Here is a 21,451-nt window from a genome sequence, read left to right as displayed (position 1 = left end):
ATGTGAACTTCAAGGATTCGAGGTGAGCGCCACCATGCCGGCCAGAGGAGCCCATCTGTCAAAAATGTTAAAAGCTCATCTTACAAAAACACAAGTTATACTTAATGTTCATGTACACGAGTGCATTCCGTTTTCCCAGGCGTTTTGAGGCCAGTTCACGAGCCTGAGTCACTTTAGCTACGCGACCACGTTTGCCTTAGTGCCTGTCTCTAGGACCCTGGAGGGAAAACGCCCACCGGGCTTTTACAGGATTTCCCAACCTACGAGCCGCGGCTCACGGTTGCCGCCCTTAAAGGTGCACTGCAGGTTAAAACACACGGTATCAAAGCCCGGAACAGCCAGCAGAGGCAGGCAGGCTGGGAGGGAGGGACACTCGCGAAGGCCTAGCCTTGTTAGTCCCCGGCCCTGGGAAGGCGTAGCTCCAAATCCCGAGTACGCATGCGCGAGCGCAGGCGCACAGTCCCGCCCCTCCGTCCATCATTGCGACGTGCGCCCGCTGACGTCACCGCACGTCACCTTAACGTCTTACTGGCCGCGGGGGTTTTTGGGAAGACGGCGGGTCAACAGTCAGGCGCTGCGGCTTTCCGGACGCGGGAGGCCCGGCTCTGCGGTGAGTGCGGCTTCCTTCTGCAGGTCGCCGAGCATGGCTCTCCACCGCTGGGTGGGCGAGCGAGCCTCCTTCGGCCCCGAAAGCAGTTCGGCCGGCGTTGTAAGAACTCCTGTGTTCTCAGGGCCGCCCGACTCCCGCTCGCTGCCCCAGTCCTTGCTTGGTCTTGGACTTGTATTACAGTTTTGCTTTCTTTTCCTTTCGGTTTATTTTTTTTTATCAGCCCAGGCTGGTCTCGAACTTGCGGCAGTTATCCTGCCTCAGTCTCCTAGGTGCACCACCTCGGCTGTCACTTAAGATTTTCTGCAGGGTTTTAAGCTGTAAGCATTTCTTTAATGCCTTTAAACCAAGACAGTTGTGCGGCCGGGGGATGACAGTTGTCACATCGGTTACTACTTGCGTCCAGTAGTCGTGTGAGACGTTTGGTTTAACTGGGAAAGGTCTTCTGTGTTTTTGTCTTTCCAATCTAACTGTCGCCCTCCTGCAGTGGGTATACAGCAGGGTCGATTGAGTGCTTGCTGGAGTTGTAACACCACTGTAGTTAAGCCACGCGTGCAGTGGTAGCCTTGTTTCAGGCCTCTGTGTTATGGGCATTTGTACTCTTTTGGTTTTGAGACGCTGTCTGTGGTAGTTGCTTTGGAATTGTTAGGGAATGGTTGTCCTTCACGGATTCCGTTAATGAGCTCTTCCCGGTGCCTTTATTGTGGCCAATTAAGTCCTGGCTAGTTCAACTGTTCTGTCTAGCAGGAGCATCTCATTCTTCCTACCTCCATCTTCCAAGTGTTGAGATTAAGATTGCAGGCATGCCTCGGGAATCCTCAGGAAATACTTATATTTTAATATAAAATATCTATTATATTGTTTATTTTATATTGTATTTATGTATTATATCCACATATTTATGTGTATGAATATATTTTATAATACATTATTTGTATTTATATTTTAATTTATAGTTTTAATATAATATAAAATATATAATTTTTTTCTTGTGATTAAACCTAGGGTCCTTTACCTGCAAGGCAAATATAGCAACAGTCCTTCAGACCCATGTTTTCACTATTAACAGGTGCCTTTTGTCTCCAGTCAAGTGCTAGATCAAAATAGCTTTAAATCAGAAATCAAAAGGAGCCTGTTGGTAGCCTGTTCCTATTACTTGGGAGGCTGAGGCAGGAGAATTCCAAGTTTTAAAACCAGTTTGGGTTACATTGACTTTCTAGCCAGCCTAGGCTGCTGAATAAGACTCTGTCCCTTAAAAAATGTTCATTAAGTATGGTGCATTTTTGTCTAATAGTAAATAAAAAATACATAAAATGAACAAACTTGAAATCAGGGACCAATTTTTGTCAAATGGAAATGTGCATTTGTTTTCAGTTTTGCTTGTTAAACAATACAGCGCTGTGCACTTTAAAGACAGGCATAGTTAGTACTTCAGGAGTACTTTCGCAGTGTGTGCCTTGATTTGGAGCCTTTCTAAGTAGACTTGGGAGAGGAACTGCTGTAGTTGGATGTGTTATCTAGAATGGCCGTTTTTAGACATTATTGAATAAATTGAGGAGGACAATTCTGTGCAATTAGTTTTCAAAAATATCTTTTTTTCTTTCAGATTTATAGCCCTCAAGAGCCTTTATGTTCTCCCATGTTCCCATAGAAATAAGCCCAGACATGAAGATCTGAACATTTTTATAAGAAGATGCAGTTTGCTTGGAGTACACATACACAATGAATAGTTACATAAAATCCTGAGTTTTCGAAAAGAAGACGAGTATGGTACATTTGTGCAGCAGAAAAGCCGTGGTGAAACAGGGTTCTTGTATTTGTGATAACAGAAGAAAGCCATGTCTCCAATTGACTCATTCTTAATTATAATAGACTTATAGTGAATTGGGCCTTAAACACTGGCAGACTTTATAAAATGCAGTCTAAGATTATGTACAAAATACTGTCTGTTGACCAGATGTATTAAAATGATAGACACAGAATTAAGGTGGTGATATATGAGATTTATATAACAATGAGAGAGTAATAGTTTATGCTTTAAGCACTGTTTATTTATAACAAATCCTGTAGTCTTAGTAGAGCTGTGCTGACTTCCCTGGAAGTTATGCAGTTGATGTAACCCACTTTAGAGAGTCCTGTGATAATGATGAGCTGTATGACATTAGTTCTGAGGAAATACAGGATGCAGACTTCAGGTCCTTTCCTTTGCTAGGAAAAGAAGTAGTTCAGACATCAGATTTAAGTCCTTAAAGGGAAAAGAGCCCGCATATATACAGTCAGCAGTTGCCCTATAACTAATAACGAGAAGTAGGTTCTGGGTCTATAGCTCTCGGGTTACCCAGAAGAGTTCATGTGATTTCCCAGAGAGTCCCGAGCAGTGTCTTGTCATATGAGACAGATTTGTCCTGTGAGTGTGAACTCATCAGTTCAGTCAGAAGACCGTGAATGTGTCCAGTTAGCTGTCTGCTGTCTCATTCCCGTCTATGGTAGAGATCTTGTGTGAAGTAGTGAGGAGCTTCATATGGAAGTTTAAGCTGCCAGAAATACTATTACTATTCCTGCACAGAACTCTCCCAGAGACTTGTCCAGGGTGCCTTACCCCAGTAAACTAACGGTATAATGGAGAATAGCACAGTCTTGTCAAATTGGACAAAAGAAAACAAAGAAAAAATGAAGTATGACTTTTCATGTGAACTCTACAGAATGTCCACATACTCAGCTTTTCCCAGGGGAGTTCCTGTCTCAGAGAGGAGTCTGGCTCGTGCTGGCTTTTACTACACAGGTGTCAATGACAAGGTCAAGTGCTTCTGCTGTGGCCTGATGCTGGACAACTGGAAACAAGGGGACAGTCCCACTGAGAAGCACAGACAGTTCTATCCCAGCTGCAGCTTTGTGCAGACTTTGCTTTCAGGCGGTCTGCAGTCTGCAGCTAAGAACACGTCTCCTGCGAAAAGTAGATTTGCACACTCGCTACCTCTGGAACAAGGTGGCATTCATTCCAGCCTGCCCTCAAACCCTCTCAATTCTAGAGCAGTGGAAGACTTCTCGTTGAGGATGAATCCCTGCAGCTATGCCATGAGTACAGAAGAGGCCAGGTTTCTTTCTTACAGTATGTGGCCATTAAGTTTTCTGTCCCCAGCAGAGCTGGCCAAAGCAGGCTTCTACTACACAGGGCCTGGAGACAGGGTGGCCTGTTTTGCCTGTGGTGGGAAACTGAGCAACTGGGAACCGAACGATGATCCTCTGTCAGAGCACAGGAGACATTTTCCCCACTGTCCATTTCTGGAAAATACTTCAGAAACGCAGAGGTTTAGTGTATCCAATCTCAGTATGCAGACACACTCTGCTCGGATGAGGACGTTTCTGTACTGGCCATCGAGTGTTCTTGTTCAGCCTGAGCAGCTTGCAAGTGCTGGATTTTATTATGTGGATCACAATGATGATGTCAAATGCTTTTGTTGTGATGGTGGCTTGAGATGTTGGGAACCCGGAGATGACCCCTGGATAGAACATGCCAAATGGTTTCCAAGGTAATTGGTTCTTTTTGTTTGTTTTCAAGACTGGGTTTCTCAGCGTAGCTTTGGAACTCACTCTGCAGACCAGTCTGGACTTGAACTCAGAGAGATCTACCTGCTTCTGCCTCCTGAGTGCTGGGATTAAAGGTCTGTACCACCACTGCCAGGCTTGGTAATTGGTTCTTAAAAACTTTTAAAATTTGTTTATTATTGTGGTATGGAGGATTGAACCCAGGGCTTCACATCTGGTTGACAAATTCTCTTGCTTACATCCCTAACCTCTTAATTTTTATTATTGCTTAGAATAAATTTAAGAGCACAGTTGTTAGTGAAATAAAATTGGAATTTTTGTATTTGACACTGATCAGCTATGTGCAGTTGGACCTCATTTTTAAAATGAATGGACTGTTAGGTGTTTTTGTTATGTTAAAATACACATAAAGTTTACTAATTTAGCCATCTGAAATGTATTCTTCTGTGGTGTAAAGGACACGAGTACTGTTTTAGAGTCACCCCCAGAGCCCTCATCCTCTCCAGATGAAACATCCTCTACACTTGCACACACCCCCGGCACCGACCCTTCTGCCTGCTATATCTGAACCTTCCTACTCTAGGTACTACATCCACAACGTATATAAGTGGGAGTATACAGTAAAGAGAGCTTGGACCCCTGCATGCCGTCCATGGTAATGAGGAATTGTTGGACTCTTTGAGGGAGTTACAGGGACCTTTCACTTCTGTATGGTCCATGATGAACAGGAATTTTGATTTAATTATTTATATTGGATCAATACATTGTTAAACAGTAAATAGTTATATGATGGGCCAGGTAATGCACCCACGTCCACATGCCTTTAATCTCAGCCACTGGGAGCAGAGGCATGCATTCTACTTAGCAAGTTCAGGTCAGCTAGGAGAGTATAGTGAGACCCTGTCTCCAAAATAAAATTATCATGAACTATGATCAAAATTTTTGTATGTCAGGTCCAATGTAGTGTTAACATTCAGGAGTCTGATACAACTTTTGAAACCAACTTGGACTACTTAGAACCGTCTCAAAAACCAAAACAAAAAGATAGATTTTGATTCCTTTCTTTTGTTGTTCTGAAAACTGATATATTTAATTTACTTAAAAGTGTTAATTTTGTCTAGATGTGGTGGCACACACTATAATTCTAGCAGTTTGGAGGCTGAAGCAGTTGTCCAGTCAACATTAACTTGGGCCACATTGTGAACCCCAGACCAACTCAGGTGGCAAGACTGTCTGAAAAAGCAATAAGCAAAAAAATTATTGGGCAGGAAAAAAACGGATCAATTGGTAGTGGAGGTCAAAGAACAGCTCTCCTTCCACCGTGTGGGTTCTGCGGGTAGAATGCCGGACATCAGGATGCTGTTTATTTTAAGTCTTCTGTTAATGCAACAAATTTGGCAAGTGATTTCAGAATGTTGTAAGCCTCATTGGAATTTGGTTTTTAAGAACATGTTTGGAAAACCAATCAACATGCTCTCCATAATATTGTGCTAGTATGAATTTAGTCTTCATTGTTGAGAACAAAAACAGTACAGGAAAGCACACTGCCTCCAGTCGGCCTTGTAGCATCCAGGAATTCTCAGACTAAAATGTCAGACATTGGAACCCTGGAAAAAGTTCAAGGTTGCTAATGTCTTGAATTTGGATTGAAATGTCAGAATTTGAAATGACTTAATCATTTAGGTGGGACTTACATGTTATAATTTGAAGTTTAACTGTTACAGCTAAAATACAAACACATTTTAAATTCTGTTTGAATTGTTATACTTTGTAAAACAAAAATTTCTTCACTCTTTGTTTTAAATAGTTAACTAAGAGAAACTTAATATTTTTTGTCAGTGCAGCTCTGAACAGGTTTTAGCTGTGACTATCTTTGATCTGGGTAAAGACGAACTGTATGTAACAGATGATCATCACTAGATTTTAATATATACAGTTCACCTATTTATCAAATACTTTGGTGCTTCCTAAGTAATATTTTACGTGCCGGGGATTATAATCTGTTCTGAAACAAGTGTGGAGTAATCAGGACTTACTGTACTATATGTCTTTATTATCTTGCTGGTTTAGTTTTTGTTAGCTTGACCCAAAATGGGGTCACTTGGGAGAGGGAACCTCAGTTGAATTGCCTCCATCAGCTCTTAAAGCAGTCTGTTCCTCTGCTAATGATTTCATTTGCATACAAAAACTCTGCCTCCTCCCTCCCTCCCTCCCTCCCTCCTCCCTCCCTCCCTCCCTCCCTCCCTCCCTCCCTTCCTTCCCTCCTCCCTCCCTCCCTCCCTCCCTTCCTTCCTTCCTCTCTCCCTTCCTCCCTCCCTCCCTTTCTCCCTCCCTCCCTCCCTCCCTCCCTTCCTTCCTTCTTCCCTCCCTTCCTCCCTCCCTCCCTCCCTCCCTCCCTCCCTTCCTTCCTCCCTCCCTTCCTCCCTCCCTCCCTTCCTCCCTCCCTTCCTCCCTTCCTCTCTCCCTTCCTCCCTCCCTCCCTCCCTCCCTTCCTTCCTCCCTCCCTCCCTTCCTTCCTTCCTCCCTCCCTCCCTCCCTCCCTTCCTGACAGGTCCTGGCTTTGATGTTCCTGTATCTTTTAAGGTTGTAACCGTTGTTTATTTTTCATTATAGCTATAGCTGCTTTACTAGGACAGTTGTAACCATAGTTACAGCTACAGTTCTGCACTGTGCTGGGGTAGAACTAAAGATTGAATCTGGGCCGCAGTGTTTTCTTTTAACCTTTGAGTTGTTAGAGTTGAATGATTTACATTCTGCCCTTACAGTCTAGAGCAGTCTTAAGGTGATTACATATTTGTCTTCACCTGTGTATTTTTACTCTTATGCTCTTGAGAGTTCCTTATTGTATTCCTTCATTGTAAGCTTGCATTATCTGTCTTGTTCTCTTGAAACTCACCAAGCTCCCTGAAGATGAGTATTATTAATTGCTTATCTAGCAGAACCTTTCTTCTTGGATCTTGGGAAATTATTTTGTTCCTTTATTGTTTAGATTTTTTTCTTTGTTTTCTAAGTTCTTTCTAACTCTGCTTAGATTTTGTAAGACCTTTAACTATGGGTGGGTGTAGGGGTTTGGGCTTGTCCTAGGGTATGGCCGACTGACTCTATGGGAAGTCCTGAGCTGCAGCAGCTCTATTATCTGAAGTCATTGTCAGTGAAGTTTCTCAGTGTGGAGGCAGCAACAAAGCTTTTGTGGCAAGGCTGAAATCTCTTTCTTGTGGAAAACATCCTGGCAGGGGACCTTATGTTGATTCCTATTTTGGCTTGTGAATGTTCTCACGATGGTGGGGCAGTGGCACTGGTCTATGTGGAGGGGGTTGGAGGGGAGCTCTCACTGACTGCCATTCTGTGCTACTGCTAGTGTCTAAGATAAGGACAATTGAGCCGCTGGAGTGGATCCTGGAGCACTGGTGTATACAGATCAGTCGTAGGGCTGGGGCTTAAAGAGGATAGGAGCAGAATGGCTATAGGTGAGCTCTGGGGTACGGAGCACTTGTTAGGGAGTAAGGTGGTTCCTTTCTAAAGGAGAGGCATGGCAACATCTGCTTCCAGAGTTCCTTATCAGTGTAGTTGTGGGAACTGGCTGACCTGTGCAGAGGAGGTTCTGAGTTCAGTGCCAGTGCACACTAGAGAGGCCTCAGGAGATCTGTGATTATCTCAAGGCTGGGTTTTTCACCAAAGCAGGCCCTTAGAGCCATGGTGGTGTCTACCAAACTGTTGATAGAAACTCTGGTCCTCCTTTTTTTTTTTTTTTTAAAGATTTATTCATTTATTATATATAAGTACACTGTAGCTGTCTTCAGATACACCAGAAGAGGGCATCGGATCTCTTTACAGATGGTTGTGAGCCACCATGTGGTTGCTGGGAATTGAACTCAGGACCTCTGGAAGAGCAAGCAGTCAGTGCTCTTAACCACTGAGCCATCTCTCCAGCCCTCTGGTCCTCCTTTGAGCCCACATGTTTCCAGCCTTCTCCGTAAGCCTGTCCTCCCCAGTGACTCCTCTTCCTCCCTTTTTCTATGTGTGTGTGTGTGTGTGTGTGTGTGTGTGTGTGTGTGTGTGTGTGTGTGTGTGTGTGATCCCCACATTTTTTTCTTTATTTTATGTGAATAGGAGCCTTTTCTGGGCTTTCCTGGGCTGTTTGTTTAGTCATGGTTTGCCACAGAGGTTAAAGGACCTTTTAGTTTGCCCTATTGTCGATAGCTTTCTTACAAACTCCTTTAATATGTGGTTTATATTTGTTAATCCCACCGAATGACAGTGAAGACCATTACCCAGATTCTTTTGTCAAATTAAGCAAGCTTTATTTTCTCAGTGTTATCTCCTAAAGTGGGATTTGGAATAACTTTCTAAAGTAGCATTTGAAAAAATATTGAACACAGGAGAAGGTACGGTTTATATAGACAAAACAACAACAACAAACATACACAACTAGGAGGTTTTCAAGAGTTGGGAAATTTCCAGAGGCGTTCTGATTATGTAGGAACTTGGCAGAACATTTTAAAATTGTTTGGAAGAACATCTTATCAGGGTATATTCAATGTGTGACTCAAATTCCATAGCATGGGGAACATGTTAAATTCCAGAAACAGGTTAAAGCAGGTCAATTTGAAATTTTCAGCGAAAGGAAATGAACTTGTTCTGACCTTACAACAAAATGGCTTCCATTCTTAAGATGGAGTCAGGCTGGCCCATTAAGTATTTTCACTTCTTTAGGTTTTAATCTTTACTTATGTGTATGTGTCTGTCTGAATGTTTTCCATGTGAGTGCAGGTACCAGAGGAGCGCATAAAAAATCCTAGAGCTGGTGTTCCAAGCCGTTGAGAGCTACGTCACATAGATGCTGGAAACCAGCTCAGGCTCCCTGGAAGGGCGGCAGCAGGTGCTTAACCACGGAACGGTCTCCACAGGGCAGCTTTTCATTTCTTCAACAGAATCTTTTGAAGAGCAAATGCCTTTAATTTTGATGATGACATTTTATCAGTTTTATCTTTTATGGATTATGGTTTTGGTCCTTGTATAAAAGTTCTGTTTTTGAATATTAACCCCCGTGCTTCAGAATGCTAAGCAGAGGTTCTGTATCTGAGCTCCAGGCTCCTTTGCTTTAGATTTATTTTTACTGTATTTACTGACATACATGTCTGAGTTAGGTCTACTATTGCTATGATGAAACACATGGCCAAAGCAACTTAGGTCAAAGCAAATAAAGGATTTATTTATTTTATTTTCACAGTTCACCATAAAAGTCAGGGCAGGCACTCAAGCAGGCTGGAACATGGACGCAGGAGCTGATGCAGAGGCCATAGGAGTGCTGCTGAGCTGGTTTGCTCCCATGGCTTGCTTAGCCTGCTTTCTTATAGCATTTAGGACCACCAGCCCAAGGCTGTTCCCACTCACAGTGGACTGGGGACATTATATTAAGTCACTAATTATAAAAAATGCTGTACAACTGGATTTTAGGGAGGCATTTTTCAATTGACGTTCCTTCCTCTCAGATGATTTTAGCTTATGTCAAGTTGACAAAACTATCTGTCACAGTGTGTGACTGCATGTGGGAATGTGCACACGAGTGTAGGCCCAAGAAGGCCAGAAACACTGAGTCCCCTGGAGCTAGAGGTCCAGAGGTTGTGAGCTTCCTGAGCTAGGAACTGATCTCTGGTGCTCTGTTAAGAGCAACTTGAGCATTGAGCTCTCTCTCCAGCCTTCCTGTCTAGATGAACATTCTGACGTAAGGAAGGACAAAAGGTCTTTTCTTACATTTCAGGATAAAGTTCATCCTTAGTTTATTTTTGCATGTAGCATAAGTCATGGGTTTGTGCTTTAAAAAGAAAATTTGCATGTAGACATCCAGTTGTTCAGCATTTTTTCTAAAGTGAGTAGAATGGAGGTAGATGTTACATGAACTTCCTCCAAGAAGTCTTGGTAGGTGAAATCTGTGAGAAACATGGCCACATAGGTGGGGAAATAACTTGACTATTGGTTTCCTGGATGGAGTGTGGGGTATTGAACTCTGGAGCAGGATTGGGTTTTACTATGTTATGAACAATGAAAATGTTAATGGATAATGACTAATAGGTTTTGAAATCTTGTTAAGCATGAAAAAGACAATGTTTATAACACTGTGTTTCACATGACAACTTTTGCTCCTTTCTAAGTGCACAATGTCCCCTCCCTTTTGTTTTGTATAAGTGGGATGAGACAGCAAAACAGTGGAATGCACCAACAGCTAGGAGTGTGTGTGTGAGAGTTTGGTTTCTGGTAGAAACATGTCTGCTGGGTTGTGATATAAACGCTTTTTTGGTGGGTATAATGAAGAGAAAGCCAGTCATCTAGAATAATCGTTTATTTTTGATATGAAATACTTTTAAAATAGTTTTTGTTTCACATTTTAGGTGTGAGTTCTTGATACGGATGAAGGGTCAGGAGTTTGTTGATGAGATTCAAGCTAGATATCCTCATCTTCTTGAGCAGGTAAACTGATTTTAAAATTTACATGAGAGCTGGGAAGGTGGCTCATTTAGGAAAGTTCTTACTGCTGTATGAGGCCCTGAATTCAGATCCCAGCAGCACATACGAAGCTGGGTGTACCAGCATATATCAGTAACCCAAGGGTGTTGGAAACCGGTGAGCCCTTGGAGGTCACTGGCAGGTAATCTGGCCAGATAACTCAGTGAGTTCCAGGTTGAATGAGACAGATCTTGTCTTAAAAAAGACACTCGTGTCTACCTTTGTCTACCCATGTTTGCACACATAGATGCATATACCCATATGAACAGGTTCATATACTCTCTACACATACAAATAAAGTATAGCATTGAATTATACTATGAAGTAATAATTACAGAAATCTTTGAAGTGATGTTTATTTTTATTTTATTTATATAATTTTGAGGCAAAATTGAGTTTACAATTTTTTTATAGCATTTTAGGCACTGTACTTAAGGAAAAAGAGCTGGAGTTCAAGTCCCTTGGCATGGGCCACAGTAATGGCATCCTTGACAGTTTTGTTGTTAGCTTGCTGTTCAGGGGTCTTTCTTTATAAATGTTGTCTTTTCCTTTTCCTTTAAAAAAACTTATATCCTGCCACTGTACAGAGGTTTTTTGTTTTTTGTTTTTTTTTTTAAACTGGGGTTAAAGAGGTAACTTCAATGTCTCTTTAGTCTCTTCCATAAAAAAAAAAAAAATCCAAAATCAAAATCTTGTTAGGAGTTAAGACCTTTGAAGAGTTACTCAAACGAACTGTCACTTTCCCGATGGAGGGAGGCGGCATTGCTGCTCTCCTGCTCTCTAACATAGCAGCCACACTGTGGTTGTCACTTGGATGCAGATAACAGTGTAAGCACAGTGGTACAAAACAAAGTAAAGTATATGTGTGCATTTATTTTAGAGTTTTGGGACAGGGTTTCTTGTAGCTGAGGCCTGCCTTGAACTCCTGATCTTGTCTCAGACTCCTAAGTGCTGAAATTACAGGAGTATGCTAGCATACCTGGAGTTTCCAAAAGGATGTGTGCATTTGCTTAAATGTCTGTTTGCTGGGCTGCGGTGGCTCACTCCAGTAATCCCGGTACTTGGAAAGCTGAGGCAGGAAGGTTTCCCTGAGTGGTCGGTAAGCTCAGCAGCAGAGTTAAGGGCCTGTCTTACAAGGCAGATCCCCGAGTGCTGTCTAGACGGTGTGACATTTCTGGTTTACCTACTGAGTGTTCTCTTCTCTCATAGCTGTTGTCCACTTCAGACACCTCAGAAGAAGAAAATGCTGACCCTCCAGGTAAGTAGGAAAATTGTTTAAATACAACTGTGAATTTTTGTAAGAACGTTAAGAATGAAAGTATATTAGAGAAAGGGGTGGTGGTACTTTTAAAGTCATAGGGGAAATTTTGGGACGTTAACTAGAAAATGTATTGTTTCTGCTGAGATTCACGACTTTAATATATATTATTATATAAAGAGCTGACATATGAAGTGATGAGACACATGCAGAAAACAAAAGCTTGAGGTGTACCAAATGAAAGCTTTACCTCCAGAGAGAAAGTCACTTTGCCTAGAATGTGTTAGAAGAGGCTGGCCTGCAGGTGATTGATGGTGGGGCTGGAGATAGAATAAGGATGCAATGCAAGGTCTGCATGAGAGCTGGATATAACCAGATCTTAGTAGTTCCGGGTGCGTGCGTGCGTGCGTGCGTGCGTGTGATCTACATGTGTTATGGTTAAATAACTGTCACTTTAAGTGCTGATCATTTCAGAAGGGGAGAGCTGGTTCTGGCTCACCGTTTGAAGAGAGGCGTTGGCAGCTCTGCAGCCAGTACAGAGAAAGATGACCAAGATCTAGAAAAGTTATAGAAACCTTCACTGCAGAGTAGATAGGGCCTTGGTCATGGAAGCTGTGCTCAGTGGGTAAGACACTGGGTCATGTGTGAGAGGAAGGAGAACCTGAGTATGTGGTAAGTGCCCGTGTAAGGAGCTGACAGGGTGAGGTAGTGGCTCTCTCACTCAGTGTTTATGTAAGCTAGAGCCAGAGCCTCGTGTGTGCTCGGCACTCGTACGCCATCCATGCTGTGCTGCGCTGTACATCATCTGGCCTCTTAAATTACTTGCTTTCCTTTTCCTTATAAAGCCACTTTGCCCATCTTCAGAATGATTGTTGCACATTTTCTTTCTTCATTGATTGCTGTTTAATTTCCAAAATTATTTTTAAAAGAATGTATAAGAGATTGTGTACATGCATGTATGTATAGTGTATGTGTATATTTACACATGTAGAGATCAGATGACAACTTCAGGAATCGGTTTTCTCTTTTATGTGGGTTTTGAGGATCAAGTTCTGGCTTGCCTGAGGAAGTGCTTTCCCGTGTGAGCCATCTTCCCACAGCTTTCCCTATTCATGTGATGTCGGCGGCACAGAGAAAGTAGAAGAGTGGTGAGAACGCCTTTCTCTTAGAACCAGTTGTCTCTGTTACTCTGTCCTCCTTTCTTCTTAGTTTTCCCCCTTTCTTTTCTTCATTTTTGATACAGGGTCTCATACTATGCCTGTAGCTGGCTTTGAACTTCGGATCTCCTGGTCTTAGGCTCTGAGTGCTGTATTACAGGTTTATGCCACCTCACCTGGCTTTGTCCACTGGATTATGTCCCCTCCTGCTAATCTGTAAATGTTGTTTGGATAATGGCAAAGGTCACTGGAAACTGCTGGAGTAAATCTTTCTTACCCGGTAGCTGGCATTTGACAGACACAGTTGTTACTTTCTGCAACATCTCCGGACACATTTTTAGCTGGCCCTGAACTTGGGATGCTACTGTCGTCATTCCCGCAGGGCTGGGATGATGAGCACTGCAGCACACTGAACTTCTGTCCCCAACACACCTGCTTTGGGTGGCTCCCCTGACGCCACTCCTTGAGGTTTGTTCATGTTTGCTAGGATGATTTTGAACAGTTTCCTCTGTTGGCTCCTTTTTCATATTGCTAAGTGAAAGACTACTAAATGCAGTGTACTTTATGCTCAGGACAGATGCAGTCCAGGCTGGAATGTTCATTACCTGTGTAAGTCTTAAGAGGTGCTTCCATTTCTGGTGACAAGAGCTCTCTCGGTGACTGTGTCAAAGCGTGAGGTGTCTGCTTCATTGAGATGTTCTTCTCTGCCCTTCCTCATCTCAGTTCCTGACACCCAGCTGCGTTACTTCCTGAGGAGTCTGTTCCGCCGTCACAGAGTCCTGATACTTAGTCTACCCACTGCCAACCGTAGGCCATGCTACCCCGGTCGGTCTGTCCTGTACTTCTTCCTGATCCCCTGTCCATCTCTGCAGCATCTCCAGTCACCTCTGGAACAGCCCTCTGCTCAGGATCCTCCTGCAGTATTGTGGCAAGCTTAGGGTGATGGAAGGCACTCCTTACAAAGCTGTCTACCATGGCCGCTATCCCTGCTGCCTGCCACCATCTTTACTTCTTGACTGTGTTAAGCTTCTGTGCTGCTTAAGGCTTGCCTTGCTGTTCTCATTCAGTCGTTCCTGTTGCTGCTTTGTCATTTCAGTTTTAGGGTCTTATTTATTTTTAAATGTTACTTTCTGGATGAGGTGTTGAGGATCAAGGCTGTCTTTAGTATTTCTTCAGACATACTTTTGATCACAGTGGCTCTCTACACACTTTTGTGTGTTTATTGTATGTTTCCAGTAGACGGCAGTAAAGTGTTTTGGAAAAGTACAGCTGTAATCTCACAGAAGCTTGCACTGACCAGGTTAACAGAAAATGCTTCCCTAAGTGTCCCATGGCCTCCCAATTTCTGTGTTCAGAATAGCAACTTTTGCTTATTTTTATTGCATCTTTATGCTGCCCATCCTTGTTTTTTCTGCATCACTTATGTACCTGTTTAGACATTATTCATCATTCAAATCTGATACATGTCCGTTGGTGTGAATCCAACCCTAGTGCTTCATGTGTGCTTGGTAAGGACTCATTGCTGTGAGGCCCCACACCCACACGTACTCTCTCTTTGGGGAGGGAGTAGGTGCCTGCCTGCTTGCCAGAAGTGGAGTCCTCAAGCATGCTAGACAAGCCCTCCACCCAGGCCACACCCCATTTCTTCATTCAATGTTTTGTTTTACTGTGTTAGCAAACAAGTGCTAGGTAAGCTTTCTGCCCTCTAGGTGTGTTGTGGTAAAATGCTGTCTTTTAACCCACATTAGATCCTGTCACCATAGTGCCCTATGTCATCTGTTAGATATCGTCATCTCAGTCAGCAAAGCATCTCACCTGCTTTGCTCCATCTATCCATCCAGACATACAAAGCCTTGTACACATCCATGCCTTGAGAATATTCATAACAACCTACAAATGTGAAACTTAACACCGCTTCCATGTTCTCTTGGCTACTACCTCTCCTCTCTCAGACGTTGTTGTGTTGTGTGTGCTTTCATGTGATGATTTAATTGGATTCAAGAGAGTATTTGATGGCTGGAAACACTGGACCCACCATGAAATTGGGATGTGTATGTCTGGCATGGTGGCAACCTGCCTTGGGAACTAGGTGGGTCGAGATATTGTTGCCAGGCTCAGAGAGTAGCCATCGATCGGCAGTGTGATATGGGATAGAGCAAAGTGGGTGAGATGCTTTGCTGAATGAGATGGAAATATCTAACAGATGTCATGGGGCACTACAGTGTAGGATCTAGTGCAGGATAAAAGAAGCATTTACTTTTACCACAACATAGGTGTACCCACATCTTAACCTTTTCTCCATCCATCCATCCATCCATCCATCCATCCATCCATCCATCCATCTATCATCTATCTATTTTGGGGTGGTATTTTGCTTAAATCTTGCTTATATGTGGGTCAGGAAAGGACCTAGGGCTTTGTCTATGCTGTCACATGTCCAGTGATAATGAGCTTTACATTTGCCCTACTTTTTTGCTCGAAGGTAATTTCGCATATCTATATTTTTGAGGTACATTGGTTTTTAAAAAATGAATGTGTATTAGAATCATTTTGGGAGATCTTTTAAAATTAATTTTTCATATCTGTATGTGTGGGTACGTGAGAGAGAGACAGATATGGAGACACAGTTATTTCAGGAGTCAGTCTCTCCTGTGAGTTTCAGAAATTGAATTTGGGTAGACTTGTACAGCAAACACTTACCCATGAACCATCTTGCCTACATGATTTTTGAGGAAAAGCTGTTTACAGTGTATGTGTGGGTACACATGCTGCAGTGTGTCTGGAAGTTAAGAGGACATCTTTGGGCACTGGAGAAGATCCCAGTAGTTATAAATACTGAGGGGTATAAGGGGTGGGTTGGTGGGTTGGGGAACACCTTCATAGACACAGGGGATGGGGGATAAGAGGGGATTTATGACGGGAAACATTTGAAATGTAAATAAAAAACAACCAATAAAAAGAAAAAAGAAAAAAAAAATACTGGGTGTTCTTCCAGAGGACCTAAGTTCAATGCCCAACACCTGCATGCAGGCATCTCACAACTGTCTGTAGCTCCAGTTCCAGGGACCCAACACCTTACACATGCAGGTAAAACACTAGTGCCACAGAAGCAAATAAACTATTTTTTAAAAAAGAGGACAACTTTGGGAATTAGTTCTCTTCTTACCCCCTTATGGATTCTGTGAGTTGAACGTAGGCTTGGAGCAAGTGTCTTTACCACTGAGCCATTCCAACAACACTTCAAATTTTTTTAGCAACAGATTCCTAAGCAAATTGCCAAGAGATTTTTTTGTTTTAAGTTTACGGCAGGATGTAGGTACTGTATGAAGTGATTTTTTTTTTTTTTAAGATGCATAGTACACTAATTGTTCAAAGTTCAAATCGTATTGAAATTAATTTAATTGTTGCGCATGGTATGTCTCATTTATTAGGACATGAATAAAAATGGTGCCACAGGCATTATATTTTCCATAGTTTTAAATTTGTGGAGTTTAATAGTAGCAAATTTGTTTACAAACAGTTGTGCATCTGGGCCCTGGAGAGAATTGGGAAGATGCAGTGATGATGAACACACCTGTGGTTAAAGCAGCCTTGGATATGGGCTTCAGTAGGAGCCTGGTGAGACAGACGGTTCAGCGACAGATCCTGGCCACTGGTGAGAACTACAGGACGGTCAGTGATATTGTCTCAGCACTTCTGAATGCTGAAGATGAGAGAAGAGAAGAGGAGAAGGAGAGACAGAGTGAAGAGACGGCATCAGGTAGCATTGGTGGCTGCAGGTTTTCAGTTACCTGTTACGTGCAGCATCCTCACCTCTCACCCATAAATGGCTGCTGATACTCTCCTCCTCTGGACATACCTAAACTGTCTCTTTGCCAAGCTCAGGCTAGCTTCATATTCGGTCTATAGCTAGTGCTGTCCTTGAACATCCCTGAGGTTCCTGCCCCCACCTCCAAAGTGCTGAGGTTACATGTATATGTAACATTACACAGATTTACAATAAACTTCTTTTGAGCTGTATTGCATTTCTTCTGTATACATAACTAAAACTGAAAAAAGCATGACTTAAGGGACTTGAGGGATTGCTCAGTGGTAAAGAGCCCTTGTAAAGGACTTGAGTTTGGTTTCTATTGTCTAAGTAAAGTCCAGTGTCTCACAACTGCCTACAACTCTAGTTCCTGGGGATCTGACCCCCTCTTAAGACCTTTGCATGTACCTGGTACACAAACATACACTCAGGCACATACACATAATTTTTTGTTTTTGTTTTTTAAGCAAGATCTAAAAACTGGTTCAAAGCTGGTTGTAATGGAACATACCTAATTCTTACAATCGTGGCATTCAGGAGAGTAAGACGGGTACTGAGTTTACGGTCAGCCTACATTCCAAAGCAAGAATCTACTTTTTAAATAAAGTTCCTTCAAATTTGGTTTCTAATATGACATTTTACCTAATAATCCTTGGTAGGTGATCCTTACACCAAAAATTTGATTTTAAGATGACATCCTAGGCTGTGGTCCTTTGCCCAACCCAAGGATAATAGACAAATGACTTGGATATTTGTGTAGATTTTATTAAGTCTTAATCTCCTTGAATAAATCTTCCTCTGGGTAATTATATCTTCAACAAATATGCATATATTTAAATATGTAAATAGTAGAAGTAAATAAATGTGAAGTATTGATTATTTTCAAGGAGTATGTAGACTAGCTGGGAATAGTGGTTGCAAAGACAGGATTAGAGGGCCATCGGGAGCCTGCAAGATGGCTTAATGGGGAAAGGTGCTTGCTACACGCTTCCTCTCTCTCTCTCTCTCTCTCTCTCTCTCTCTCTCTCTCTCTCTCACACACACACACACACACACACACACACACTGATTCCTATAAGTTAGGTGCTGTGGCAGGACTGCCTCCCCCAACACACACTAAGGAAAGAAAAAAATTTTTTTTTTTTTTTTTTTTTAAAAAAGAGAGGTCTAGTTGGCTACAGCCTTATTATGTGACCATATCACAAAAAGTTTAAAATTCTAACTTCTGGATTGAGATAGATTTATGTTTCAATCCTGGCCTTTTGGTTAGTAAGTAGGTAGTACATTCAATTAAATTGAAGGTTTCTCATCTCTGAAGTAAAGTAATCTTATGAATAAGCTAGATTCATTTTTAAAAACTATACTATAAATTTAGATTTATAAAATAAAGCTGGCTATGTGTTACATGTGAGGTATTGTGCAGTGTGGTTTATGTGCATTTTATTTAATTCTTTGAGGAAGATGATATTATTCCTATTTCAGATCAGGTGTATATAGCAGGAGGACACATGGCTATTAAGTGGCTAGACTTGCCTGGGAGCCAAGCATAGTCCATCATGTCTTGTAGCTTAAGCTCTTGAGCATTGTAGTTGTATAGAAGGCATGGAGTCTCAGCCTCTAGGCTGAAGATGTAGCTTATTGATAGAGTCCTTGCCTGACATTCACAAACCCTGAGTTCCATTATCAGCACTATGTAAATCGGGCATAGGGGTTCATGTCTGTAATCCTAGCTCTTGGAATGGAGGTAGAGTCAGGATTGGGGGAACATAGGTACATGAGGTCCTGTCTCAATAAATAACAAACCAGAAAGCTCAACTAGTTTAGGATTCTGGGGAAAGAGAAAAAAGAGAGGACACATGGTTTACTACTCTCTAAAATTTTCTGCTTGCTCACAACAATTTGAAGGATTTTTTTTTTAATTGTGTGATATATCGGAGTTTAATCTGTAAGATTAACATGACACTTGATTGCATTGATGTGCAATCAAGTCATTTCTGAGAAGTCCTTCAAGCTCAGCTTAGTGCCTAATTTGTACATAGGGTTGGTTGGGTGTAAGTTGGGGGTGTTTGAAATTTAATGGAACTTTTTCTTGCTTGTTTTTAAATGAAGGTGACTTGTCATTGATTCGGAAGAATAGAATGGCCCTCTTCCAACAGTTGACGTGTGTCATTCCTATCCTGGATGATCTTCTTGAGGCCAGTGTACTTACAAAGGAGGAACATGATATTATCAGACAGAAAACACAGATACCCTTACAAGCAAGAGAGCTCATCGACACCATCTTAGTCAAGGGAAATGCTGCAGCCAGCGTCTTCAAAAACTCTCTGAAGGAAGTCGACTCTACGCTATATGAACACTTATTTGGTGAGTTTATTGGAAAAAATTATTTAGATACCTATAGGGTTTGAGTTGTCTCTCCATTGATAAAGCAGAATAAATCTAGTTTAAACCTGTAATCTTTACATTTTATCTATTTTTTTAAAAAGTGATGTATTTTATTGCCTGGACAGTATTTTTTTTTTTTTTTTTTTTTTTTTTTGGTTCTTTTTTTCGGAGCTGGGGACCAAACCCAGGGCCTTGTGCTTCCTAGGCAAGCGCTCTACCACTGAGCTAAATCCCCAGCCCCGACAGTATTCTTTGTAATATATAGCAAAAAAAAAAAAACAAACAAACAAAAAAAACTATGTAAAAGTAGTAGGTTAAAAAGTTTCATATTGATAGAATGATGCTTTTTGTATGCTTGCTTTCTTCAGTGGAGAAGACGATGAAGTATATTCCCACAGAAGACGTTTCAGGTAAAATGGAGCTAGCACTCCAACATTGTGCCTGTTAGTTTGTAGAGGCTGAGTCTCACTATTGTCCTTCTGTTCTCAGGCTTGTCATTGGAAGAACAGCTGCGGAGATTACAAGAAGAAAGAACGTGTAAAGTGTGTATGGACAGAGAGGTCTCTATCGTTTTCATTCCTTGTGGTCATCTGGTAGTCTGCCGGGAATGTGCCCCTTCCCTGAGAAAGTGCCCCATCTGCAGGGGGACAATTAAAGGGACTGTGCGTACGTTTCTCTCATGAATGAAGGAAGCTGTCTGAACAAAGAATTACTGATTCAGCTACGCAGCAGAACATATGTGCTCTACTCTTTCAAGATTAATAATCTTGCTTTATGTCATATTGTATATTTAATCTTAGTCTGTTGCAGGGGAGGGTCTATGCTGATGAGCTACAGGAGTGTGTATGTCCCAGAGCAGGAGTGGGGATGCTTGCTGTGTGTCCTCAGGACTTCCTGGATTTGGGATTTCTGAAAACTTTGGATTCAGGTGATGTGGAACTCAGAAATCCTGAAACCAGTGGTCCTGGCACTCAGCAGTTAGCCCTGTGCTTCTTGGTGCTTTTCCCTTCTGGAAAATAAGTATTTTTCTGTTACTAGTAAATAATATTTTCTGTTTATGAGAAACATACTGAAGTTTTTTTTTTAAAGGCTTGCATCATCAGTGTGTGTAGGAATGTATGCAGGCAGAACACTGTGTACATAATAAATCTTTTAAAAATGTTTCTAATGTGATTCATGAGAATTCCTTTAGATAAGCTGTGTGTGCTTTGTAAATAAAATATTGGGAGAAGACTCCATCAGTATCAAAAAATTGAGATAAATCTACATGAGAAATTATATGAAACAGTTTACTTGCCTGTTGAGTGTAGGTGTTTGTTAGGATTGGAGGGTTAGGAACCAGACAGTGATAAGTACTTTCTTTGTGGACCAAACCATATATGACCTGTCCTAGATATAAGTCTGGTAGGCTTGTGAAGGTTTGAAGTGTCTTTAAAAAGGCAGAGGGCGTGGTGGTGTACAGCACAGACAGGTGGATCTTTGGGCTGGTTTGTTTTTGACAACAAATTTAAACATGTCTTGGAAGAGGGAATCTTGAGAAAGCATATAAGATGGCTCATAGGCATGTCTTGGAGCAGTTTTCTTTATTAATGATTGATGTAGGAGAGCCTTGCCCATTTCAGGTAGTTGTACCCCTGGACAGATGGTCCTAGACAGTACAAGAAAGCAGGTCAAGTAAGCCATGGGGACAAGTCAGTAAGCACACCTCCATGGCCTCTGCTTCAACTCGTTTGCAGGTTCCTGCACTGACCCCCTTCAATGATGGAGTATGAACTAAGAGTTGTAATTGAGGGCTGGAGAGATGGCTCAGTGGTTGGGAGCGCCGACTGCTCTTCCAGAGGTCCTGGGTTCGATTCCCAGCGGCCACGTGGTGGCTCACAACCACCTGTAAGATGATATCTGATGCCCTCTTCTGGTGTGTCTGAGGACAGCTACAGTGTACTCATATATATGAATAAATGAATCTTTAAAAAAAAAAAAAAGAGTTGTAATTGAAACTAACCCTTTCCTCCCCATGTTGCCTTTGGTTATGGTGTTTTATCATAGCAATAGAAACCAAGAGGAACAAAGATGGCCTGTTCTGCATCGTGAGTTCCAAAGCAGCAAGGACTAGATAATAAGACAAAATGAGTAAATAAAACAAACCCCTGTATTAGTGTTCTCCAGAGTAATAGAACTTACAGAAC

The 21,451-nt window shown here is 42.0% G+C and overlaps 1 protein-coding gene across 5 annotated transcripts; it reads left to right on the top strand.

Moving 5' to 3' along the window:
• The first annotated feature begins 452 nt into the window (after positions 1-452).
• Positions 453-20,428, top strand: Birc2 (baculoviral IAP repeat-containing 2). Of its 5 annotated transcripts, none has more exons than XM_006242494.4 (8): positions 453-610; positions 2,214-4,137; positions 10,543-10,621; positions 11,867-11,915; positions 16,593-16,832; positions 18,990-19,244; positions 19,634-19,675; positions 19,755-20,428. In XM_006242494.4, the coding sequence occupies exons 2-8, from the start codon at positions 3,227-3,229 to the stop codon at positions 19,946-19,948; spliced, it is 1,770 nt and encodes a 589-aa protein (XP_006242556.1). In that variant the 5' UTR covers positions 453-610; positions 2,214-3,226; the 3' UTR covers positions 19,949-20,428. The 5 variants fall into 5 exon arrangements, with proteins under 5 accessions (XP_006242556.1, XP_017451371.1, XP_006242557.1 ...); XM_006242495.5 differs by having other exon boundaries at positions 552-927; XM_017595882.3 differs by lacking the exon at positions 16,593-16,832.
• Positions 20,429-21,451: the final 1,023 nt, after the last annotated feature.

The sequence above is a fragment of the Rattus norvegicus genome, chromosome 8 (assembly GCF_036323735.1).
Source record: "Rattus norvegicus strain BN/NHsdMcwi chromosome 8, GRCr8, whole genome shotgun sequence".
Lineage (NCBI taxonomy): Eukaryota > Metazoa > Chordata > Mammalia > Rodentia > Muridae > Rattus > Rattus norvegicus.
This window is presented reverse-complemented; position numbering and strand designations above follow the sequence as displayed.

Coding starts and splice junctions, on each gene's coding strand:
- Birc2 (XM_006242494.4), top strand. CDS start 3,227: ATGGAGAATAGCACAGTCTTGTCAAATTGGACAAAAGAAAACAAAGAA. Junction 16,833..18,989: donor GAGTGAAGAGACGGCATCAG/GTAGCATTGGTG, acceptor TTTTAAATGAAG/GTGACTTGTCATTGATTCGG. Junction 19,245..19,633: donor GCTATATGAACACTTATTTG/GTGAGTTTATTG, acceptor TGCTTTCTTCAG/TGGAGAAGACGATGAAGTAT.